This window comes from Larus michahellis, chromosome 12 (assembly GCF_964199755.1).
Source record: "Larus michahellis chromosome 12, bLarMic1.1, whole genome shotgun sequence".
Classification (NCBI taxonomy): domain Eukaryota; kingdom Metazoa; phylum Chordata; class Aves; order Charadriiformes; family Laridae; genus Larus; species Larus michahellis.
In genome coordinates this window covers 11501977-11527186 of record NC_133907.1, presented here as the reverse complement: position 1 = coordinate 11527186, position 25210 = coordinate 11501977, and the positions used below count along the sequence as shown (strand labels likewise).

Here is a 25210-nt window from a genome sequence, read left to right as displayed (position 1 = left end):
CCCCCCCCTCCCCCGGCCCGCCGCTGCAGCGCCCCCTAGCGCGGCGGAGGCCGCGGGGCTGACCCCCTGACCCCGACCCCCGCCCGCTGGTCGCGACATGGCGGGCGGCGGTCGCCGAGGCGGGGTGGGGGGTGTGTGTGTGTCCGCTGCCTCCCGCCCCCGCTGACAGCCAGGTAAGCACCGGGCCCTGAGCCGTCGGTCGTCCCCGGGGAGCTGAGCCCGCCGGTCGGCGCGGCCCGGCCCCGCCTGTCAGGCCTCACCGTGAGCGCTTGGGCCTTGGGTCATGGCTGAGGCATCGCCCTGGAGCGCAGGCCGGGCGGCTGCGGGGGGGAAGGCGCTCCCCTCCGCCCCGGAGGCCGTAGCACGTATATGATTTGTTATCTAGGGAAATTCTGTCGGTGAGGGAGTCTCGGCTGTGTGCTGCCCGCCCGGCGATCCGCACCCAGCTCAGTTTCTCATGCCGGCGTGATTTGGGCTTTCCCCATCTCCTGCATGGTAACAGTCCGCGTTTGTTTCACTGGATTCAATCATTTGTCTGAGTGAGCAACCCTTGCTAAAAAGACACAGATAGCAGACATGGAAGAAATTATTGTCCTGGGATATTTCCGTTCATCTCTGGGCCAGTTCCCGCAGGTACTGGGACTGTTGGTAGCTGCTGCCCAGCTGTACGTGTTTTAGCTTTAGGCCACAGGGCACCAAGATGTTACGAGTCTTGGTGTGCCCTGGCAGCACTATTCTGTTAGAGGTCAGGTGTAGTGCTTGGCTTCTTTTGGGAGGTTTCTTCTGGTACCTGGTGGTTCTTTTCACGCCCCATGGAATGGTGAGGTGCCAGAGTCCTTCATGCTCAGCCGTACTCCCTCTGTCATTTGTTCTTGGCTGCTAGAGCTCATTTAGTGGCCTCAATAAGCTGTCCTGCTTGCTTAGCTTTGGATGTGGGAATCGTCACTAACTGAATACTGAAATCCCCAAGGCTGCGTGGGACAACGGAGCATTTTGGAGATAAGGTCTTCACTGGAAAAAGGAGAGGAGACACCCCTAGGCTGTGCTGGTGGACAGGAGAGTTCTCACAGAGCTCTTGTCACCTAGAAAAGAGAGGAGGAAGACAAAAGGGGAACCCAGCTTTTATGGGAGGTGGTAGACTCACATTGGTCGTGGGTGTGGAATATTTCTGGCTATGGGAGCTCAGATTATGATCTCTGACATTCTCTTGTGACGTTTTTTCCATGTCCCCATATGGGAAGTTCCCTATGCAGCTTGCAGCGTGTTTTCCCTTCCTCATTCTGTGGAAGTCACTGTGCCGAGGCCGCTTTGACACATTTTCCTCCCTGTTCTGGACTTGCCGCTCCTGGAAAGGATTGTGCAAGGCAGAGGCGGTGCACAGTGGATGTGGGCCACTGCTGCTGAGTTCTGACTTGGGCCTTCGGAGAATTTATCTCTGTAGAAGCTTACTAACCTTAGCCAGTGCAGAAATGAACATGGGAAAATCCCAGCCCTATCAGGGCTGTCTGCTGCCAGCACGTTGCTGAGCATAAATTGCAAGACTTAACACTTCCTCTGTTAACTCTTGGTAGAAATTGATTTCCTTTCCTGATATCTGCTATGCTTGGCTCTCCAAGCCACTGCTTAGATATTAATTTTCACTTTTCTCCTTCCTTTTCAAGTTGTATAGGACTGACTTTCCTTTGACAGCAAAAATTTCGTTGTTTAGCCACAGCTGACTAAAACTCCAAGCTAGCGTAAGGTAGGACTGTTGGTATGATTTCTGGGTGTTTTTCCACAGCCAAAGTCACCAGCAACAATATTTCTGATTTATCCAGCAGTCCCCTGGTTACGAGCTGGTGTTTTGGGAGGCGCCAACTTGAATTCCTTCCAAATTTGAGACTCCTCCCTTCTTGGTTGCTGCCCTGTAATTGAAGGCATGGGCATGTCAGGTGTGAGTTGAGGCTTCATCCTGCCTTGGGCAGGCAGTGCACCAGCACAGATGCACTAAAGTGCTGTGGCACGAAGACATTTGTGCTGCGAGTCAGCTGCAGCTTGATTCGTGGATTCATTTTGTGTCTGACTGCGACGGCATGGTGCATGGTCACATTTGTTGGTCTCCGCTCCTGAATTTGGCCCTCCCTCCTCTCCAGGCTGCTCCGACTAAGGGGACCATGTCCTTGTCCTGGAAGAAAGGGTGTTCTCCCCACACAGAGCCTCTCCCCACAGCCTTGCTCTGTGGGAAGGGCTTGAAGTGAACCTGGGGAGCAGACGTTTTTGGGGAAATAAGTGGCATTTTCAGCTTTTCTTTCCTTTCTCTTTAGTTCAAACAAAAGTCAGAGGCGGCTGTGGAGAAAAGATGTGTAAAGGGGAAAAAGGATGTTGAAACATAAAGACTGTGCTTTCTAGGATACCATAGTAGGTGCTGCTTGTTTGGCTTCTACTTAGAATGTCCTTTTTTAACCAGCTGACTGTTTTGTGTGTGACACCTGCATGTCATGAAAAGCAGCAGGTGGAAGAAGAAGTGGCAATATGCCCAGGACATTGCAAATGCCCTGGGAATGTACCCATATCACATGCAGCTATCGTGGTCACTTTTTATCTGGAGTGTGGAATAAGAATGCTCTATTTAGGCATAGATTTTTTCCATAAGAAATCGCTGTATAGGATGGTATTGTTTTTCCTCCTCAGGAATCATTGCCTAAAACAGCAAGCTGTTTGTTTAGGTGGTCCATATTTTTCCAGCTGGTGTACAAAGGGCAGTGCTATCTGAACGGGCCTTTGCTGGGATTTGTTTCCCTCTTGCCAGGCAGGTAGGATTTGTACTTAGATGACCTTTGCTAAAGGGACGGTAAGGCTAAGATTATACGTTTCCAGAATAACTCGGCATTAAGTAGCTCAAAATAAGGGGTGAGAGTTTTCAGTCGCTCCTCTTCTTCTACCCACATGGTGTGCCAGTGTGTTTTCCCAAAGAGCTCAGCATACTGAATGGACTTTGAGAGTTGAGATTTTTTTAAAACTCTACTTAAGGTTTCTTCGTGCTTGAGAATCCTGCTCTAAGCTCGTTTTAAAATCTGCCTGTAGGAACTATGCTGAGCTTGGCTAAAGAATCTTTTTTTCTGGCCAGTGCAGTAGCATTTATGATCTAGAATTGTCTAAAGGGCTCTGCGTGTGGCCTTCTCAAAATTATCTAGACATTTCTTAACATGTCATGTAAAAATGTAATTCCCCTCGCCCGCCAAATGCATTGTATTTGGACGCTCCATTCCACTTCCAGCATGTTTGTGTTGTGTATTGGGAACTGGCAGTTATTTATTTTTACTTTCTATGCAAGAGTTAGGTGACTGTTCACTGTTGAACGCTGGATTAGGAACAATGGTGGCCAGCCTATGTTATTTCTCTGCCAACTGTAATTTTTAAATGGCGGAGGGAACTGACACACCTTGAGTGTGAGAATTCATCGCCCAGAACAAATGTGTGGCTCAACATGTGTTTTATTTTTCTTCTGCTTCTCTCACGTGTAGTGAGGTTTCAGGAAAGTACTTTTCAGTTGTGCACTTTTTCTCTGTGGGCCCATTTGTTCTCTTTCTCCTGTTCTGTCACATACCCACGATTTTTCTGCATTATTCTAGAGAGGAGAATGTCAACATTTTGAGAGGGGCCACTTGAAGGGCAAAATGAAGCAGACTATTTTATGTCATGGGTTATGGAACCATATTATGATTTTTGTGGCTGCATTTCCTCTCATACAAATTCTCTCGAGACACAGTCGCAGAAAGTGTGTGTTTGTGTGTGTCAGGGAGGGGGGGTCTATGTAATGCACTTTGAAAATGTCATCGGTAAGGTTACGTAAATTTGTTCTCGAGGTTGGAAGATACATTAGGGTGGAGTTTAATTTTCTCTTCTGTTTCCGGAGGCCCAAAATTTCTGGCACTTCGCTTGAAGGATTGTGCGTGCAGGTGTGACTTTGATGGATAATGTGTGTGGTCCCTGGGCCAGGTAGGCAGACTGGCTCCTCTCCATTCTGTCAAAGCAGAACTTTTCTAGGAGAGGAAATGGTGTCCTGTGCCATGCAGGGGGACGTTTTGGTGGAGGGGGTGTGCTGAGGAGCATGAGAACCAGGAGGAATAAGGTGTATTGTGCTTGTTTGAAGAGGAAGTTAACAGGGAAGTGAGCAGTGTTTGTAGCCACAATACAGAAAGCTGGTTTTGAAAGCGTCTTTGTGGTGGTTGCTTTACCTGTAAGGAGGTGTTAAGGGGTCATGACCACACACACACAAATACAGGTGCCATTTAGAGGCTTAGGGAGGAATGGAGTGCTTCTGGCCACCTTGTGGTGCTGAGGCTGTCTCCTGCCTGGCAGATGTTGTCATGGTACGGGCCAGTCTTTGCACATTCGACCCAGCCCATGTGCTCTTGCTTCTCTCCGTCCTCTGCTACCCATCTCTGCTGGGTGTCCAGACCTGGAGGCTCGCTGGAGCTGTGCTCCCCAGCTGCACCAGGAGTGCCTTTCACCAGCTCCTCTGTGTGATGAAGCGAGGGTAATAATGAAGGTTGGTAACCCAGCCCACAGCACAGATCCCTCCCTCGTGTCCTTGGTGGCCTTGGATGCTGAGATGAACCAGAGAGTTAGCAGTACCTCGCTGTCCTCAGCACAGAGGGTCATGTGCTATGGGAAACTCCACCACAGCCTCCTAACAAACATTGAGGAGACCTCTTGACCTCAGCTTGCACCCTCCATACCTATTTCTTCCCAAAGGAATAGGAAGTTGGGAAAGCTGCTTCACCTTAGAGATCTTATTAATTTGAGGGTTAGCATGCTAAGGTGGGACAGGAGGAAAGCTACAGGTTCTCTCAGGGTAGTTTTGTAGTGCTGGAGCAGGCTGAGAACCACATCTGTCAGAGTTTGCATCCGTACCTGACAGATGGGATCATGGCACACACGCTTTCTAGTCTGTGCTTTGCTTCCCTGTTAAGAAAATATTTTATTCTCTACAAACTTAAGAGTCCAAGTGCAAACTGATGTGACAGCAGAATGAGCAAGGGACTGACGCAGAGGGCATATCGGGCTGTTAAGGGGCTGAAGTGGATGCTTTCAAGCAAATTCTCATGGTCAAAGTTATTAATGAGAGAAGAAAAACTGAAATAGTTAAACTGCTGTTGGGGGTTTTCCCCTTCTTTATCTGTGTGGGTTTTTGGCACTTGCTGCTTACAGAGAAAACAGACGGAGCGGTTTCATTTTCCATCTCCGAGAAGAGCTGTGTGATGTGTAACACCCCGACTGATAACCACAGCGATGACACGCTGCCAGTCGCAGAAAGTTCTTCTCGGTTTTCTGTAAGTGTGAGACTGTCACTTGTGGAATGCTGTGAAAGCAGAAACTGCTCCCCCCACCCCTTCGCTTTCCCCCCCTCTCTTCTTTCCCCCCCCTCCTCTTTTTTCTTTCCCCTTCTCTTTTCCCATCTCCCCCTCCTCCTTTCCCTCCCTCTCTTCTTTCCCCCCCCTCCTCTTTTTTCTTTCCCCCCCTCTTTTCCCATCTCCCCCTCCTCCTTTCCCTCCCTCTCTTCTTTCCCCCCCCTCCTCTTTTTTCTTTCCCCCCCTCTTTTCCCATCTCCCCCTCCTCCTTTCCCTTTTACCCCCTTTCACTTTTCCCCACGCCTCCCTTTCCTTCCCCTCCTTTCCCTTTTCCCACACTCCTCCATTCCTTTTTCCCCCTCCTCCTTTCCTTTCCCCCTCTCCTTTCCCTTCCCCTTTCCCTTTTCCGCCCCTTCTCCTTCCCCTTCCCCCTCCTCCTTTCCCCCCTTCTCCTTGCCTTTTTCCCCCTTCTCTCCCCGCCCTTTTCCTTTCCCCCCCTTCTTACCCCCCTTTCCCTTCCCCCCCCTTGTTGCCGTTGCCCCCCCTTTTCCTTTCCCCCCCTCCTTCTTCCTCCCCCCATCCTTCTCCCCCCCCTCCCCCTTTCCCCCAGCCCCACGGGCTCAGGCCATGCCGAGCAGGCTCTTCGGCTGACCCACGGCCGGGGGGGGCCGTCACAGCGGGGCTGAGATGCCTCGGAAACAACCCGACACTGTCGCCGGCGCCCTGTGCCGGTCCCCGGGCTCCCGCGGCGGGACCGGCGCCGCCCTCCCGGGGATGCCGGTGCGGGGTTGCTCGCATCCCTCTCGGCCTCCCGCCGCCGGGACGGGGGTGCGGAGCCGGGGATGCGGGGCCCGTCCCGGCGGCGGGAGGCCGCGGGCATTCCCGGTGGGGCGGGCGGCAGCGGCGCTCCGCCCCCGCGGGGGCCGCACCGGCCCTATAAGAGGCACGACGGCGGCGAGAGGCGGCTGGATTCCGTTCCGCCATCCGCTGTCTCGGTCCGTGCAGCCAGCACAGCCCGGCCATGCCGCTGCCCCGCGTCCCGGTGGTGCTCCGCGCCGCCCTGCTTGTCGGTCTCCTTCTGCTGCAAGCCGTTGCCGCCGAGTCGGTGAGTCCCGTGGGAGAGAGGAGGGGGTTTCCCCCCCACCTCCGTGCCCCGGTAGGGAAGGGTGGTCCCGGTAGCGGGGGGGATCTCAGCCGGGGGCGCACTTAGAGCGGGTCCCGCTTGCCTGAGAGCTAATGCCACCGGTGCCCGCCTGGGGATCTGTCCCCGGCCGTTTGCCCCTCTCCGGGGAAGGGAGGGGGGGAGTGGGCAAAATGGGTTAACGGCAATAGGGCAGTTGCCAATCCCTCCTCTGGTTCCCCTGCCTCCTTCCTGGCTTGCATGCTGCTTCCTCCGTTTTAGGCCAAAGCTGCGTTTCCTGGCCTGTGTAGACCCCTTGCCCTGTCACTAGCGGCCCTGGTGGCTGTGCCGCTCCTCACATACCGCTTATTTCCCTCTGCACACTGGTGAGCCTCGTCTTGCTCTTCCGTAATCAGGCTCGGTGGAATTAGGGCGGTTCAGGGTACAAGGGTACGTGATAGAAGCAAACTGCTCTCCATTACAGCTTTGATCTCCAACTGCTGGTCATGGACTTAAGTCCTTTAATCCTGTGCCTGGGTAGGCTTTCCAGTCTTACCTGAGTTTGGTTGTGCCGGTACCTGGTGTCATTTCTGTGTGTACCAAATCTTCCTCTCTTCCCCATCGTAGTGAAAAAAGAGTCATTACCATGGAGGGTTTAAGAGTCTCTTAAATATAGAGTGAGGTGAAACTGTTTGGATGCTTCAAGCCAGGCACATGTGGGATCTTTGTGGTGAAGCAGAGATTTTGGGATTCTGTCTTCCCTGCTGTTTGTTTTGTGTGTGTCCATCTTGCTGATAGTGCAGTCAGGGCAGATTCCTCTGCTAGTCTGAAAGAGCTGCAGAGATTAAGATAACTGCGGGAGATCAGGGGGTCTCAAAACAAGGTTTAATCATTCGCATTGCTTCCTTCTGGATGGAAGGCTGGGTGGGCAGATCACAACTGATAAGCCTCTGCTGCTCTGTTGCTCTTTAATAGGGACACAGGGTTGGGGGGGTTGATGGTTGTAGAGTAGGAAACTCACACAGAGAGCATCTGTAGTAATTGTCAGCTACTCTCTGCTAAAACCAACCAGCCTAAATCCACTTTATTCTAATCTGGTGTCTTTATCCCTGCTATTAAGCACGTGAATCGCTCGTTTGAGAACTGGCCCCAACTAGTAGGGCAAACCTTTGGGGCAGCCAGCATCTGGAAGTTGCATTGACCATGTTTGGTATGAAATGCAACTTGGTGTCCCTGGGGAACAGAGTGGTCTGCAAGCATCGGATTTCTGCAAAGACAACAAATTTTGCACAGATGTATTCTGTAATTCCTTATATAGAACTTGTACGGAGGATTTGTCCATATCTTTTAAGCTACCTAAGATGGAGTGTACGCTTGAGAAGTAACACTGGCCTACTGTAAAGCCTTATCCAAACAATTTGTTTGGGTTACAGGCTGCTGGGGAGGAAACGAGGATGACAGACTGTTTGGGAGAGTTCTGCTGGTGCTCCTCCCATTTTTTTATTTTTATTTTTTTTAATAGCACTCCCAAAACGTGCAGGGCTGCACAGCATGTGGCTGTCAGTTTTTCTGTGCGGGCAGGGTGAAGACAGGTAGCTCTTTCTTAACAAGACAGGGATTGTATTTCTCGTGCTTATGTAAGAGCATGGCTTTTGAGAGTGATTCGGTGCTTGAATATTTCCCCGAGCCTGTACAAACAAAAATGCCTTGGCTCCTTTCCCCTTGCCTGGCTTTCTGGTGTAGATGGGATTTCTCCACGTGAAGCAATCTCGGATGTGTAAGAGGGTGGGGAATATTACTGAAGTGCTGAAGTGTGACGTTGGTGCTTGGGCTGTGGGTGGGTTGTGTTACAACAGCATTGTGTGAGAACATCCCCATGTTTCCTTGGGGTGGGGGGAGGTTGGAGCTGAAGCCTGACCTCTCCTAGTGGTCCCAAGCCCTCTCTGGTTGACTGCTGTAGAGAGCAAAGGCTGTGTGAGGCTCTGCTTGTGCTGTGCGAGGATGGGGCTCCTGCAGACGATGCTTTAGGGGTCTGCAGCTGGGGATGGGCAGAAAGCCACCAGCGCCGCCAAGTCATGGCATCAGTGGAGCTGATGAAGGACTTGAGGTCTGCCTTGCTTGGGCAAAGTAGCATCCTTCAGCTCTCCCTGCGCTTTTAGCATCTAAAAGCGCCCCTGGCAGCACAGGAGGGAAGCAAGGGGTATTCCCCTGCAGCAGAGGTGTCTGTCTGCGGTGGGCTTGGGCTGCTCCTGTTTTCAAGCTGCAAGAGGGCTCCAAGTGCCCTGAGCCCAGCAGGGCCATAGCAGTGCTAATGGGCTGCAAGCTTGTTCCAGCAGTCCTACGTTTCTGCCTTGAATTAAGCAGAAAAAGCCTCTGTGCCACACCACATCGTGTGTGTGTGTCCCCAGCAGTGTAGACAAGCAGAAATCCAGCCCAGAAGCTGCTGGCAGAGGATTGCTCAGGGAGAGGGGGGAGGCTTCGTGCTGTTTGTGAGCTCTGTTTGCTGGTTTAAAGCAATCATGCTTGGAGGCCTCCTGATTGGCAAAGCTGGTGTCTTGTTGATGATAGCTGTGTTTGGAAAGTAGTGCAGCATTATTAATGTTAAAACCGGTTTGGCTTGTCCTGCTGCCATTGATCCCCGAGGCCTGTTCTTTCTGCTCTTTGCCCAGTTTCTCATCTGTCCCTCCCAATCAAATCAAGACATTGTTATCTGCACGTTTTACTTTATTTTACCTTCTGACTTGGCAAACTCACGGGGCAGCTGAACATGTAGAGAAAATCATTGCTTTGCTTCAGCCTCCCTAAACCACAGAGCAGGAAAATTACAGTGTCTAAGGCGATGTCCCTTAGTCTTGAAGGGAAGGAGCCCATGACTTCTGGTAGCTGAACCTAGAGCTGGCTGTTAGGATGAAAAGTTTGTAATGTGTAAAAAGAAGTAGGCTCTCTAGCACCTTGTACCTTGTTGAACTGTGTGCACAACCCATGGGGCGGGATTTTAGGGGTGCACAGGCCCCCTGCAGCCCAGCACCTTGTTCGTACCAGCCCTGGAGGTCCCCAGGTGGGTGGGAGCAGTCACCCCACAGTGCTTGAGGTACAGTCAGGGAAACAGTGCTCCTGCCCAGTTCTCCTCTGTCCTAAGTGGCTGCCAGCTCCCATGCTGGAGAGCACTTTCATGTGGTTCAGAGTTTTCCGAACAGCTTACGCAAGAGGCAAATTGGGGCTGATCTTGGTACTTCTCAGACTCACAACACCAGAGACCCATTCATTCTAGGAAGTTGAGGCTGTTAGCCAACATGATTGCCCTCTTTCCTGCCACTCCTGTCATTGTCCCCCAAGGCCTTGGCACTTTGAGGTCCTGCAATGGCCTGTATCCAGTCCAACAACTGTGAAAATATTTTTTCCCTATATGTCTTCTCCTCCCCTCCAAGCCTCTATTAATGGCTTTACTATTATTGCCTTGAGCTGTCTGAATGGTTGGGGAGGCCGTTTGCTGCTCTAAAATGCCTGAAGTGGAACCTTAATGTGACCTTGCCATGGTTTTCCTGTGGTGGCTTACTGCCTTCTTGGTACACTCGTGTCCTGCTTCCACCACAAGCTGGAAGCTGCTAACTTGACTTTTGGAGTGACGATGGAGAGGAGGGCACCTGGCTGGCTGCTTGGCACACAGACTTCAGCACAACTGCTGCGGCTAGTTTTCCCTTCCCTCCGACTCCCAGTGCTGGTAAATGCTCTGTCGAAAACGTGCTGGCTGCTTGAATCCACTTGTCTGGCTCTAAGTTGAGTTGCATTTTGCATGTGTTAAATTATTCTCCCTCAAACGGATGGACTGATGGGCTTTGTCTTTAAAACCAACATTTTCTTTTTTTTTTTTTTTAAATTTGGTGGTAGTGACTGTACCAACAAGGGGAATCGTGGTAACTGTGGTTCTATGGTCTGCAATGTAAGTGACTTAAATTGACTCAAGATTACTTGATTGAGTTATTGTGGCTTGTTGATTCCGCAGAACTCCCCAGTTATCACTTCAACTAGATAAAACGGAGCGTCCATCTTTCAAAACACTTCCTTGCTCTTGAGTCAACACTTATCCTCTTCAGCCTGCTCTTAGATCCTTGCAGCTGCATTCTCCTCCTCCACTCAGTACAGCTTGTTCCTTTATGCCCTGCAACAACAGCAGGGTCGTGCTGCTTTTGCAGTCTCAAACTAGAAGCTAATGTAGTTGAAGCACTACAAAACCGGTGGGGACAAACCCTGTGTATGCCTGACCTCTGGGTTGCTGTTGCGGAGCATGTGTGGCTGTTTGTTTGAGACTCGGTGGAATGCAAACACTTCAGATTAAGGATTCAAATGATTTGCACTAGAATGAGACTCTTGTGATGAGACCGGGCTTGGTGGCTCTGAATAGACAGGGCAGCCTAGTTAAAGAGTTTAACTTGTAATAAGCCGCTGCTCCGAGGGGCTATAAAAGATACTACGTTAATGAGCTGCGAGGGCTGCACTTCTAGATTAGCTCAGACTTCTATTTTTATTTTTTTTGTTGTTTTTAAGCGTGTGCCTGAATGGTTGTCCAGTGAATGCTGCTGCCTCTGACCAGCTCTGCTGCGTATCACCATCAGCGCTGACTCGCAGCAGTCATGCTCTGACTCAGGGTTTCTGGCACTTGCCTGCCCTGCCAGCTCCTGGAGCCACTGCTGTCACCCTCTGAGTAACGGCCCTGGCCCCTTACCCAAAGCAATGACTCAGGCTTCCGAGGCGCTGCAGCACAGAGGTGGATCTCTTCTTACAGGGGGAAGAAAAGCATAATTAGTGCTGCTTGGCGGAGATGGCCTGTGCTGCCCTCGACACCGAGCGCCTGCGCTGCTGCCTCTTGTCTAATCTGCTGTGGGTTGTGGGCATGGGTGGGCAAAAAGCTATCGGGCTCTGACATATGATTGCTGCCAGTAGCTGAGTTGGTGTTGGCAAAGGCAGATCAGAAAACGGCCTTGTCTTGAGCAGCCACTGACTTGCTCTGGCAGCTCTGTGGCGATTGTGTTCTCAGACACATACAGCTGGAAACGAGAGTTGCACGGGGGAGAGAGGAAGGCAGCGGTGTTATCTGAAATGACTGAAAGTGTTCAAAGCAAGTAAAGGAGCGGAAAGTCTCAAAAGAGGGGGTTAAATACTTAATCCTGAATCTGGAGAAAATGTCAGCGTAGGAGGGGAAAACACACAAGATGTAGCTGCGTCCCTCTCAATTTCTGAAGGCTGGCTGACTTCAAAAATGCACTTCTTGTAAGAGTCTTATTTTTGCTGGAAATATGCACTCTTGTCAGTTTTAGCCTTAAATCCTTTGAGGCTGAGACTGCTTATAAAATGCCAAGTGTCTCTTGTTAGACAAATTATTTGGATAACTTAAAAATCAAAGCAGTTAATTAAAGTCTCAGAGAGACACTCCTTGGGGCGGGAAGGAGACTGGGAGACCCGTAGCACTGTGTTACCCAAGCAACTAGTGTCACGTCAAGCAAAAACAAGGTTTCTTCTTGCTTAAACAAATTGCATTCTGTCAGGGAAGGCAAAGCCTGCCATGGGAAGGATTTCTCTCTTCTGGTGTTGCTCTGCCTCTAGCTGCTGAAGGGGAAAAGGTGTCTCCACCGCAATACAACTAAAACTGCGCTGCTGTTCTTTGTAAAATGAATATGAAGTGCCATGGCCTCGCCTTGTTTACTTTGCTGTGAGGCTAACCCTGCCTCCTGCTCTTTAGCTACCATTACAGTCAAACTATAGTGATAAAAAGAAGCACTAACATGCATTAATGACTGTGAAAGTGCCTGCCTTGGACTTGCACCAAAATGGCCCATGCAGCACAGCATGGTAACCAGAAATCTCTGCATGAGGTGAGTGCGGGGAGCATGGCTGGAAGGAGGGTGCCTGGTATGATGGGGTGCTGCGACCCCGGCCTGGAGAGGAGTGGGACCCACGGGTGGAAGGACGACAGATCCTGGCCAGTGTGCTGCTAGGAGAGTGGCAGAAGCTTCTTTTGTGGGCTAGTGTCCCCCATTAAAATCAGAGAAGCTTCTATGGGTCTCTCCCCCAAATGGAAATATAGTCCTTACTGATGTCAGGAGCTTTTGCTTGGAAGACTCTGTTCCCCAGTGAGATAAATATTTATTGCAAATCCACAGTGTGCAGTGGAGCAGACTCTGGAGCCAGGATCTTGCAGGAGACTGTTTATGTGCGGGCTGTTCTTGGCGCTAATTCTAAATTTCCTGAGGCTGAGTATGAGGAGCTGGTCCTGCGCGTTTGTTGCTAAATGACTTGCTAGTCCAGCCGAGTGCAGGCTTTGCAGAGCCAGGGAAGGAGTGACCAAAACAAGAGCTGGGTCCCTCTGGTCCTGGCTGTGACCATGTGGGTGCAGAGACGTGGTCAGGGAGGGCTGGAAAACTGCTACCAGCTGCTCACCCCCAGCTCGGAGAGGGGAGGAAGCCTGGCTGGGAGTCCAGAGCTCTCCGAGAGAGGAAAACGCTCCGGGAGTGACGGGTTTCCCCAAGCATAGCTGCATTATCCCCGATAGCACGCGCTGTGTCTGCTGCTTTCTGGGCCCAAGCCAAGGCAACCTCTGCACAAGTCAGGAATGTCCCTACTGAAAAAGAAAAAGAAAAAAGAAAAAAAAGAAAAAAAAAAAAAAAACAGAACAAAAAAACCCCACTCACCAAAAACCCAGCCTCTGCATCTGTAGCTAACTAGGAAAACCCCTGCTGTTGAAATGTTTGTTTGTATAAATGCTTACATGGGTATAGCCTGATAGTGCGGTGGCACGGATACTCCATCTCGAGTGCTTTTGTGCTGATAACTTCCTCTGCTACATTTTTGCTGGTAGCTTTGCCAACAGGGCAAAACTTTAAATAGCATAACTCGTGCTGGCAGAGCTCAACCGCCTGGGCTAAGCCTAAATCTTTGGGCTACTACTGCTGATTATTAAAATGGCTTGTGGGAGGGGAGGCATTTGTAAGGTGCAGCATTGGGAATCTTGACTGTACAAACATGCTGAGATTAGCTGCATGGTGAGCCAGCTGGGAAAGGCACCCTTTGAAGTTGGGTGTCTGCCTGGCTTAATGTTCCTAACATTCTGGCATGAGGGAGCATAAAGATCCCGAAAATGCACGTCATGTGTTTCTTGCCAAGTGGAAGTTCTGCTTGTGTGTGTGTCCAGGGAAATATTGGGATGTAGCTGTATTCTAGGAAAGGGCAGAGAGGGCAGACCTCTCCCTGGTGTGAGGGGGGAACGTGATGTATGAAATATCCCTGAAAGCCTGAAGTATCTAGCATGAGAAACCATCCTTGATGGAAGAGTTGCTTTGCTGGGGCCTTTATATCCCTTTTCTTCTTCCACAGACGAGGATGCAACAGGAGCCTCCTGGTGCAGAGTAGGGCAACTCAGACTAGGTCATGATTCAGAAAAACTGAATTCCTTTTTTAACATTGACTAGAGTTCTCCAACTTCTGAATTGAGACCTGGGCAGTGAAGTATATGAAATACCTATGATCAGGTTTGTAAATACCATAAAAAATATAATCACTTTATGAACTAGGTGTGTATTCACTGCCTGTGACTGGGAGAACCTTTCAGGGGCATGAAATGTCTGTGCCGCAGTTGTTTTCCTCCCGAGTCACATGAGAGCTCCTGCTTTCCCCTCCTGCAGTTCTCCTCTGAACCTTATCTTTATTTGCTTCAGGGCAAGTGATTGACACACAGCCATCTGCAGCTGCCTGCTGAGCTTTATCTCCTCTAGCTGGAGGGGGGAGGCAGCCATCTCCTTCCCAATCCAGCTCTCTAGGTCTCTGGAGCTGGGCATTGAGTATTTAGAGCAGCTATTTTGCCAGCGTTGCAGTAAACAGATCCCAGCATGTGCCTGCCTGGCAATGGACTCAATCTTTATGGCTTTGCTCTTGGTTGATAATCAGGCAAGAGCAGTTAAACAAGAATTCATTCCTTTGTAATCTCTCCGTCCTCCTCCTGCTTGCTTCTATGGCATGGCCTGAAAGGCACGCACACACGGTGTGGTCTGAAGAGAGCAGGCTGTGTGTAAGCAAACGCACACGAGTGAAAAGGTAAGTGAGGTTTGACTTTTATGAGTGCAGGGAAGCCTATTTTGAGCAAGCAGAGCCTGGGAGGATTCATCCCTGCTGCAGGGGAGGCACCCGTGACAGCGGGTCGCTCTCCGGAGCCCGGGATTAGGGTGTAATTGTCATGGGGATTATGCCTCCGCTGCCGCATGAGCCCCCAGGAGAGCTGCTTGCGGCGACGCAGCTTAAAGAACCACCCAGGGTGTGGGGGCAAGTCGGGGGGGTGACCCGGGCTGAGGCTGTGTTAGTGCAGGACGTGCATTACTGCGCCTGCCCCACACAGCGTGTGGGCTGCCGAGTGTGAGCACACGGGAGTGGTTATATGGCTGCAGGGAGATGGGTACCTGCTTGGGCAGGGACTGGGGATGCATCTCTTAAGTCACCTTGAATGAATGATGCTTTTACCAGCTGAACAGTTCATCAGTGTGCATGTTGCCCTTGGCTTATTAAGCAAGACCTTGCTCCTTGCCTGTATTACTGAGCACAAGTCAAAAAATAAATGTATTTTTCCCTTCTTTGGTAAGAGGCATAAAGAGATAGCATGCAATAACTGGTACTGAAGATGCAGTGCTATCCCCTGCTGCCAGCCAGGAGCTGCCTGCAAGCCCCAATCTGTGCTTCTGTCTCTGATTTCCCCCTTAGTCCTCAGAGGTGTTACGGATTTACTTTTGCAGCTCACTGTGATGGGAGTGCTCCGGTACAGTGGCCGTTGGAGAGGAGACGGGCAAGGCCGGCTTTGCCCAAGCTGCTGCGGCTGTGGTCCTGCTCTAGGATTGCTCGAAAAGTGTTGAGCAAAGGCATGGTAGTATTTAACCATGTCTGGAGGCCTCGGGATGAGCCTGTCGTGCAACTAAACATGCATGTGTACCTGGATGGAAGCTGATTAACTTCTGTCCCTTGGCACAGAGGCCAGTGCGGGCCGTGTATGCTGTGAATTACGTGGGACAGACTGACCAGGGACAAGCAAGAGTTAAAATGATACCCTCCAAGCATGGGTACTAGGAGTTAGCACAAGTGGATTTGCTACTGTGGCTGATGTGTCGGAGGGAGTTAGGTGTGACCTGGATTGAAATAGCAATATTTGCTTTGCTCTCAGAACAAAAGTGACTTTTGTATTTTTCATTTTTTTCCTCCCCAAGGAGCTGGAGCCTGGAGGGAGGGGAGGGAGTAAAGGGTGGTTTGAAGGGAAACATAGACCCTTCCCTTACTAGCCTGGCAGGAGCTGCCGCTGCCAGAAGCTCATGTCACTTCTAATAACTTTCTTTTAGTGCTTATTAGGATGGGAACATAGAGCTGTCCTTGCCTGTTACCTTGCTGTGTGCCCCCCTCCCTTGGAGGTCCACTCTATTTGGCTGACTTGCACCAATCTGAGCGTTGCCACCATTGCGTGGCTCCTCCGCTCCCCTGGTTTCAGGGGGCTGGTGTGCTTCAAGGGGGTGAGCTCAGCTCCTAACCCCTGCTCCTTTGCATGAGCTGTAAAACCTTCCTGCTTTGTGTACTTCTGCAAGAGTTTGGTGGAAGTGGACTGTATGGAAATCCCCTCTCTCGGGCTTGGTGGCTCACAGCGTTTGCACTGGAAAGGCCCCCTTGGGTTCGGAGCTCTGTGGCCTGTGATGCAGGAGAGCAAGAGGGTCAGGGTGGTGGCTTTGCAAGAATCATCTCTTAATAACCAGACTCCGATGCTGGGCCATGCAGGCAGCTGCTCATGTCATTCAGGAGCCCTTTCTTGTTCAGTTGAGCTGGATGTGCATTGTGGTGGTATAAGGTGACATCTGCCTGTGACAGCACAGGTCTGGGAAAGATGTTTTGTATAATACTGTGCGTGAGGTGATCCATACGACTGTCCCCTAGTACAGAACCCCTGACGGAAGCCCCAGGAGCCACTTGCATTTATCTGTCCCTGCAGGCTATAAAGAGTTAACAGGTCTACGCCTCTGCCCCCTCTTCTGCCACCTCCCAGGCTGGCCCAGCTCCATGTGCTTTTGTCTAGGAAAGGCTGACTTTCACCTTGCTCCTGTTTACTCCTAGACTTGTGTACACAGTGCTGGGGAGGGAGACACAGGAGCGAGCGCTGGGGCTCCACGCCAAAGTTATATATATAAATTTGATAGAGAGCTCTCTGGGCTTTGGATGCCCAGGTCGCTCCAGGTCTGACTCCCTTTGCAGCTTGCTGGCTGTGACCCTTCAAAGAAGCTTTTAATGAACTCCGGTGTGTTTGATCAGAGACAAGGGCCAGCCATAAAAGCTAGTTTCATGTCTGTAAAACTTTGTCTCTGCCCAAAACATCATTTGGAGTTTTTTTTTTAAAGGGTTTGCAAAGGCTGTGGTGAGGACATGTGGACTGGGGCAGGCGAAGTGCCTGCGTTTGTTACTTCCCAGAATTAGCCAGCGGCTGGGGAAATTCACTCAGTGGACAGAAACTTTGCTTGCTGCCTTAATAAATAGATGTTCTTGCTTTGAGAAGAAGCTAGTAGTATACTGGGGCTGTAAGCAAAGGCCCCAGGAGCACAAAATGGAGTGGGGTGGGCTAGGGATGGAGCCCAGCAAGGCTGCAAGCCCCTGCCAGGGGTGCAATTCCTGTGCTTGAACTGAGTAAACAGTGTCTGGCTTCATCCAGTAGTGCAGCCTCTCTGGGGCTCGAACATGAGACCTCTGTGCCCAGCTTTTCCAGGAATGACGCTCATAGTTCACGTGCCTGACGTGCGGGTTGTCTGGCAGGGAATAAACCCTTATTTTTTTGCCACTGGCAAGCGGGAAAACCTTCTGCTCCCCGGCACATTGGTTAATCCCCCATGGTGCTTACTGGGGATAAAGCTGCCTAACGTGAGGAAGAAATTCTGGAACCAGACTCCTGCAGAAAAGGTTGATTTCTGTACAGACCCCTCCTAGAGAGGAGCATATTAATAATAGTAGGGCTCGACTTCAGCTGCTGGGACGAGGTGTGACTGTGCAGCCGCCCAGTCCGACACTCCCAGCAAGTCCCTGGCCCGGCTCCAGCGCAGGGATAACAGGTGGTGGAAAGCAGACTCCGGGCAGCGCCGGTGCCCTTCTCCAGCTGGCAGTTGCAGAAGGTGTTAAGCTGAATGTGGCCAGAGATGACTTGGCAAGCACTGGCCATCCTCCTGTGGCAGCCTCCTAGCTTTTTCCTCTTGGCTGCAGCTTGCCAGCCAAGAGGAAGCATGGGCACCTTTTTGGTGCCTCTTCACCTGGTAGTGGTGCTATAGGGAGGGACAGAATCCTCTCGGAAAGGGATGCACTTTTTAAGGAATACTCTTAAGAGCTCTTTATGTGGCCCTTGGGAAGCCCAAAGCCTTGCTTTTAAGTCTGTGAAAGTACCTGTGTGCCCTCTCACAGGTGTGTATGTGAGGAATGTGCCTGCTCCAGACCTGCCCTGTGAGCACAGCACTCCAGTGTTAACTCTTCCCGGGCTGTCCATGCCCCAGATCCCAGGAGGAGCCTGCTCCCAAGGAGAGCATGTCTTGAAACCTGGAGGATAAGTACAGAGATGCCCTGCAGCCCTCTTAACTTCCCTGGCAGATGAATTTGTAAAATGAGGCTCACTGCCCACAAGAAAAGATTCCTGTACATTTTGAGAAGCTCTCATGGCTTCCAGGAACTTCCCTGTCCTTGCTCAAGAGTATGATGAAGAGTGAGTTCAGGGAACGCTCCCATATAATCTTATTTACGCTTGTGAGTCAGTAATTTCCTTGTTATGTCCTCTGGCCTGTAAACACTGTCTGTCCTGATTTAAATAAGGTTTTCTGATAGCCAGACCTGGTGCATTCCACAGTATGTACTAATCACCGTGGCTGGCTGCCACTGCTTTGCTTGCGGCTGGGCTGATCTGATAAGGCCAGCCTGCTGTCCAGCCATTTGGTGGCCTAAACATGGGTTTTCTTGAGCCACCCTCGTTAGGACATTAGTTGGCCGTGATTCATAATGAAGCACGGCGTGAGCTGGCACAGGGGTGCGGCTTGGCACAGCGCTTTTGCCAACATTGATCTACCCTGACGCAGCAGCTGAGTTATACGGATCTGCAGCAAACGTGCTCCCCAGCCCCGGTGCCCTGGCTCAAGCAGGCGGGAATTGGGCTCTTCTTGCCCCTTAATGAGATGACCAGAAGCTCTCATGGGAACAGCTACTGCGTGCTGGCAGCAGTTTCTGTTGCACGTCTGGCTTTGGCTGGGTTTCACATATCTTGAAATGAATTTGCCTTGGAGCGAGTGATCCATAACGTTTGGAATGCCGGGTTCCAGGCTGGGAGGGGATTTCTTCCCAGCTGGCCTTCTTCCCCAGCCCCCTTCCCATCATCTAGTGCCAGGCTCGGGCAGAGCGGAGACAAGGGGTCTAGGAGGCGAGCTGGCTTCAGCACTTCATGCCCTTTAGGCTGTTCATTTGGTTATCCTCCAGCAGAGTTGCTGGGGAAACCAACGATGCCTCAATAAGCACATCTAGTAGCCACTGCTCCTTATGCAAAATGAGAAACATCTTGTCCTGACCACAAGACCTTGTTTGTGGCAAAACCAGTATGCTAATGGACCGGGAGATCTGGGCTGGAAGCAGGGCTGGGGCTGTGGGCAGAGGAAGCTGACACATGGCTTATAGCTGATTGTTGACCTTCGCTTGTGAGACTGATAGCGGATGTAATTCTTCAGTTGGTGTCGCCGCTGGGCTGTAGGATGGGCCACACATGGCCAGGTGAGCAGGAGGGCTGATCCCAGCCACTGGAGCTGCAAAACCCCTTGTCTCATACTCAGGGGCTCGCTGCTGCCCTGATGAAGAACCAAGTGCTGGGGTTGGGTTGGTGTCACCCAGCTTTAACTGTCCCCGTGAGCCTCTGCTCTTCACCCCCGTGAGGCTGTAGCTCATGGTAAACCTGTATGTTAAGAAGGGCCTTCAGACATGCAGGACTGGAATGAATTAAAAACGCTCTCTTGGGTAGTTATACATTGAGCTTAAGTTCTAGGAGACACTCGGGGAATGTGTTCCCAATCTTTTGATGGGGACACCATGGAAAAAATGCTGACAGCTTAGCCCCTAGCTATGGGACCTGTCCATCTGCATTGTGCATCTTGCCATAGGGGAAAGGGTCAAGTCCCCCACCACGACGATGACTTCATGGCTGTGGAAGCATCTGGAGCTGCTGCGGGCTGGTGTTAAGCAACCAGAGAGCTCATACCTGTGGTACGCTCACCGGGGCTGGCCCCAGGGCTGTGGGGTGAGGGGAAATAGTTCTGGGGAAGTTGCATAACCTTGGCGAGGGCAGGAGGTTTGGGCTTGTGGCTCCTTGAAGCCAAGTGCATATGAGGTCTGGTGTTTAAGTGGCCGTTGTGGCCAAAGAACTGATTCTCTGGGAGGCTGTCCTGCTGTTTGGCTAATGTGTCTGTAGCTGCAGTCATTCGGACTTCATTTTACAGGCTTGTTTGTTTACATGGGTTTTGAGAGGTGAGGCAGGGGAAGCTCTACCTTCAGGCAAGTCATTATTGATAGCAAGTGCTCTTGAACGTCACACTATATTGCAGTGCAATTCAGCTGAACTGACAGGCCACTTTTTAACCCTTGGGTGATAAAATAGGTTTGTTCTCAACACAAGCAGCAATGAATTGTCTTGGTGTGAAACTTCAGTGCTATGCAAAAAACCAACCTATAGGTGCCAGGCTTTTTCTCTGGGAATAGCAAGTCCTTTCAAATCCCCCCTTAGCACAAACTGAAGGTATTGCTTTTCCAAATGCTTTTGCTACAAACTCCTGACCAAGATCCTGTTGTGTTATTTTCACCCTTTGGGTTCACGTGAACCTCCTGAATCCGTAGCCCTCAGGAAATTCCACTCACAGGCAGGCTCTCACTTCTCTTCTGAAAAATTCTAGGGGAATTCAGCTATTTCCAGGCTGATGAAGATAATGCTCTTGCTGGAGAGGAAGTTCAGCATTTAATGTTCTTCTGATGGAAGTGATGTGCTCAGCACAAGCTCTGAACTCCTGACCTTTTATGAAATGCCTCTGATGAGTTGCCTGATACTTAACGCTTTTCGACCTCCATTTTCAGGTGAGAGAAACTGAGACCATGGACGCCCGATGGCTTGACTACCCTGCCTCTGGAGACTTGCCAGACGATGAAGACATTGGCGAATTCAGACCTCACTTAACTTCTGATGAGTTAGATATAGATGAGGCATCTGGGTCTGGAGGTAAGTGGGGAAGGGGGAAATGGATCTCCCTCAGTTGGTGCTGTGAAATTCTTCCCAGTGCCACCAGTCGTGAGCTAAGGGCACACCCAGAGCTCCAGAGGGAACTACAGCGTCAGGTGGAGATGAGAAAGCCGTGTGAATAGTAGGCACTCATAGATGAGTACAGTGAAAGTGGTTGTACCGTGATGTTGAATCACCTGGGGGAGGACAGATGGAGTCCAGCCAGCCTTGTCTTACTGCAAGTGAAAAGGCATTGCACTCGCTGGATCTCTTTCCTGTTGAACTCCAAAGAACTTCTGAGATGCTTGGTGGGGGGGAAATATATATTAAAAAAAAATATCTGTTGTTGAGGCAGTGTTAAAAGGCTTAGGGGTAGTGTCTCAGCTGAGGCCAAACAAGGTAAAGGGCTAACTGGTGTTCGGGTGAACTTTGTGTGACATGCAAAGCTCCCTGCCCAAACCAGTTTCTGTAGCTCCGTGTCCCCTTTATGTGAACATTTGTTCTCTAAGAGGGAAAGAACAAGTGCTGAAATCGGTTCCTGACATGTTTGGGCAGATCTCATAACTAGAGGGCTGGTGAACTACCCTTCAGGGATGGGTGGTGAGACCATTGCCCTCCATTGGCATTAGCTTAGCAAGCCATAGCAGACCTGCTTTGCCGGGCAGCTCCTGATGATCTGCATCAGGGGCTGATGGATCCAGCTGAAGATCCCTCCCATGCGAGAGGTGTTGGCCTTCAGATTACATCTCGTGGTCTTGTGCAATCAAAGCTGTTAAGTGGCGAAAATACTAGTAGATAAGAGGGAATTGTACTCAGAACATGAGGTCTAGTTTGTCTGCAGTTGCTGGTATTGTTGGAAGTGTCTGAATTCTGGAAAAATACCAAGTAATGAGAGGAAAATTTAGTGTCCTCTTTTTTTTTTTTTATTTTAATTAATTTATTCTTCCCCCTCCTGTGCAGACTACCCAGACTCTGAAGATGTCATATATCTGACCACCATGGATACTCCTGTGGTAGGTATTGCCTCTGCATGTTCTAAGCCATACATAGTTCCTCTGGTCTGTCTGAAGCTTTCTGAATACCCTTCCCCCTGCAAGACGTGGCATCAAGATGAATCTACCTGCATGAGCAGGAACAGTGTACTCGTAATGCACTAAGCAAACTTTCTTTTCTCTGCACGCCCTCTTACTTTTAATTGTAGGTAGGCTGGGTGCTGCTTACTGATGGGTGTGGTCTGTCTATATTCTGTAGATATCTGACAACTATATCCCTGGAGATACTGAAAGAAAGATAGAAGGTGAGAAGAAAAACACAATGGTGGACAATGAAATCATTCCAGACAAAGCTCTACCTGTCGGAGAGAACCTGTCCAACAAGATCTCCATGGCAAGCACAACCAACAGCAGCATCTTTGAAAGAACAGAAGTCCTTACAGGTAATATTCCACCTCGTCCTGATAAATCATTAATACTGTAAATCAAAATGGTTTCTGTTGCTCCCTGTTTCTCTGGGGAGCAGTCCCCTGCTGACAAGGGGAGTGAGATGCCTTACCTCTGTGACTACCTGGAGCAGGGTCACTTCTCCCTTCCAGTCCTTAAACAGCAGAAGAGCCTACTAGGTGCCTTGCTGGGGTGAGCAGCTTGGTTTTTAGCCTGCCAGCCGACTGTTGGCTTACGTGCCACGCAAGTCATGTGGCAGCTGCTCTGCACCCAGGTACTGCCTCGGTGAGAGGTGTATCTAGCCATAAATCAATGACATCATAGACTTTTGTATCAAATGCAGGCATTTTCCTTCTAACCTCTGCCCAAGTCCTGCCTTTTCCGAGCCTTGCCAGGAACCAAACAATTCCTGTAAGGGATTTGAACACCGAGTTGACTGTTACGAATTTACCTATCTAGGGCAAAACCAAGCGACTGGCGTCCCTTCAGCATGTGGGGGTATATCTGTCTCAAGGTACACTTCATCCACTTGGCCTGGTGGTCCAAGTACAAGCTTCAGCACATCTTGCTGATCTGCAGCCATCCTTCCAGCTGGAGGAGGGGCTGGAAGAGTGGATTGCAAAGCCACCTAACAAAGAAGTTGATTTAGGGCAATGAGTAGGTATCACAGACAACTTCACTGAAGTCTTGTGGCCGCCCTTGCTGTGAGGAGAGAGAAAATCTTAGTGGGTTTTTGTGGGTTTGTGGTTTTTGTTAAATTCTTCCCAAGGTGTTTTTTGGAAGGAGATGGTGGTGGTAGTGGGATGTTGCTGTTTAATTGAAGTACAGAGTCTCCAGAATGTGCTCACACAGGTAGTTAACAAAGCAGTCAGATCAGAGCTGTACCATTTTCCTGGAGTTGGTGGTGTTTGTGGGTTGTGGTGGGGCTTTTTTGGGTGTGTTTGTTTTGTTTTGTCTCCATGCGATGGGCATGTCTTTTTTTTTTTTTTTATCATCAAGACTTCCTTCTTGCACTAAACTGGAATATTAATAATGTGGAACATGTGATTATTCTATGGTTGGATGAAAAGCAATTTCTGGCCTTTTCCAAAAACATCTGCTGTCGCTGAAAATGCCAGCACATATGGTGACAGGCACACGGAGAGCAGGGACTCCGGAGGCAGTTCTGGGGGCTGGTACTCTTGAAGCAGATTTTGAGATGTCGCTGATGGTTTAGAGTTGTCCAGGAGTTTATGCTTATTCCATGCTCTGTTTCCTTCCCCAGCTCTCATTGCAGGAGGGGCGGTGGGCCTCCTCTTTGCTGTCTTCCTCATCCTCCTCTTAGTCTATCGCATGAAGAAAAAGGACGAAGGCAGTTACGATCTTGGGAAGAAACCGATCTACAAGAAAGCCCCTACAAACGAGTTCTATGCTTAAAGCTCAGCAGCACCTTGCGCCCAGCAAGGGACAAACAGACTATGGAAACACAGTGCCCTCAGATGAGATCTGCTGGACAAATGCTCTTTTTGGATTGAATTTTAAAGCGACTTCGAGAAAAAACAAACTTCCTACGTGACCCTTCCCATCCTGCTCAGCTAACAAGGGCCCAATGAAATACAAAGAGTCTGAAAAAAAACCAAAACAACACCTCAGTGTATTTTTTTTTCTAAAGCTAGTGTAAAAAGAATAAAGATGCCAGATTTTCTGCTTGGTTTTATAGAGGGTATATAAACACAAAACAGACTGTATGGAAGCAAACACCATGTGTTTGCATCCAGTGGGCCGTGCTCAGATTGGCTGCTTCTATAGAAGATGGCTTTTTTTTTAAAAAACAAACAAACAAACAACCAAAAAACCAAACCACCATGCTAATAGATGTCTTCCAGCAGGCTGTTGGTGTGAAGCTTTTTTGTGGAGAACTATTTATGAATCTCTTACACTACAGATAACTGGTGCCTTATCAGGGAGCAAAAGGCCCATAGGGGCTCAAAATCCCTGAATGCCATAAAGGGCCTATGGGAATGTCTTTCCCAGGAGACTTGTGTCTCTTCCTGTCGGCCCCAGGCAAGGGTCATTAATCCATGAAATCAGGACAGCCAGTTCTGTTTGGCTCTGACGACACCCTTTCCTTGCCTTCAGTCTCTTACCTTTTTTAAGGATTGCTTGTAGGATTTTTTTTTTTATAACAAAATTTTAAAGAAAATAGTCTAATGTTTATATAAAGTTTGTAGAAATTGTTTTGAAATAATAATAATAATAAAAAAAAACCTCTACTTTTTTAATTTCCTCAGATTTATTTTTTCAATCCCTTTGTGTTTCTTTTGGCTGGGCATTTCTCTGGAGATGTTGTTTTATGTGATTCATGTTCTGAACTGAAGCAGAGTTAGCTACAGTGTGTTACAGGTTTCTTTTGGTTCTATAGCAGCTCCTGTAGAGGGTAAAGATATTTATGGTTTTCCTGTAACTTTTTTTAGGATTTTATTTTTTTTTTTAATAGAATTATTTATAGTTTCTGAAATGGCTGCTCTTCTCATTTGGTAACTTTTATCCCTTTTTATGTAAAACACTAATATAATGAGTCTCTGTGAAAACTATTTAAGCTTTATTCTGTGAATTTTAATTATAAATTCAAGGCAATAACTTCTAGGATTAATCTGTATGCAAAATTGGATTCATAATATGATTGAAGTAGGGAAAAGACGAGAGTATTTCTAGCCTGTAATATATTATAATCAGTCCTATAGAGCTATATATTATATATTTTACTGAGAAATATACAGTTCAGAGTGAAAAGGCTGGAGTTAATTCTTCAGCAGCCTTACTGTGTGTAAGAGGCTTGATCTGTTTGTCCTGCTGTTTGTCCAGTGTCTCGCCTGGAGCATGAGTGGGCTTGTTTTAGGGAAGGCAGCCGTCAGCAGCCGGAGCCCTGGGGCTCGGTGGCGTGTCCTGGGAAAGGACACGGAGGCAGGCTGCGGTCGGTGATGTGCCGTGTTTCATCCTCTTGAGTTGGAGCAGAGATCCCCAAATCTGTTCTGGGGTTGCTTTTTGAAGC

The 25210-nt window shown here is 49.6% G+C and overlaps 1 protein-coding gene across 3 annotated transcripts; it reads left to right on the top strand.

Moving 5' to 3' along the window:
* The first annotated feature begins 37 nt into the window (after nt 1–37).
* SDC4 (syndecan 4) lies at nt 38–24448 on the top strand. 3 transcript variants are annotated; one of them, XM_074604748.1, is made up of 5 exons: nt 38–173; nt 20599–20740; nt 21701–21753; nt 21992–22175; nt 23444–24448. In XM_074604748.1, the coding sequence occupies exons 2-5, from the start codon at nt 20617–20619 to the stop codon at nt 23593–23595; spliced, it is 513 nt and encodes a 170-aa protein (XP_074460849.1). In that variant the 5' UTR covers nt 38–173; nt 20599–20616; the 3' UTR covers nt 23596–24448. The 3 variants fall into 3 exon arrangements, with proteins under 3 accessions (XP_074460849.1, XP_074460848.1, XP_074460847.1); XM_074604747.1 differs by lacking the exon at nt 38–173 and adding an exon at nt 5194–5315; XM_074604746.1 differs by lacking the exon at nt 38–173 and adding an exon at nt 6222–6438.
* The last annotated feature ends 762 nt before the right edge of the window (nt 24449–25210 follow it).

What these genes read in the sequence shown, in the direction of transcription:
- SDC4 (XM_074604746.1), top strand. Translation starts at nt 6,355, where the DNA reads ATGCCGCTGCCCCGCGTCCCGGTGGTGCTCCGCGCCGCCCTGCTTGTC. An exon ending in TGAGGCATCTGGGTCTGGAG is followed by an intron (nt 20,741 to 21,700) that starts GTAAGTGGGGAA and finishes CCTCCTGTGCAG; the next exon opens with ACTACCCAGACTCTGAAGAT. An exon ending in AAGAACAGAAGTCCTTACAG is followed by an intron (nt 22,176 to 23,443) that starts GTAATATTCCAC and finishes TTCCTTCCCCAG; the next exon opens with CTCTCATTGCAGGAGGGGCG.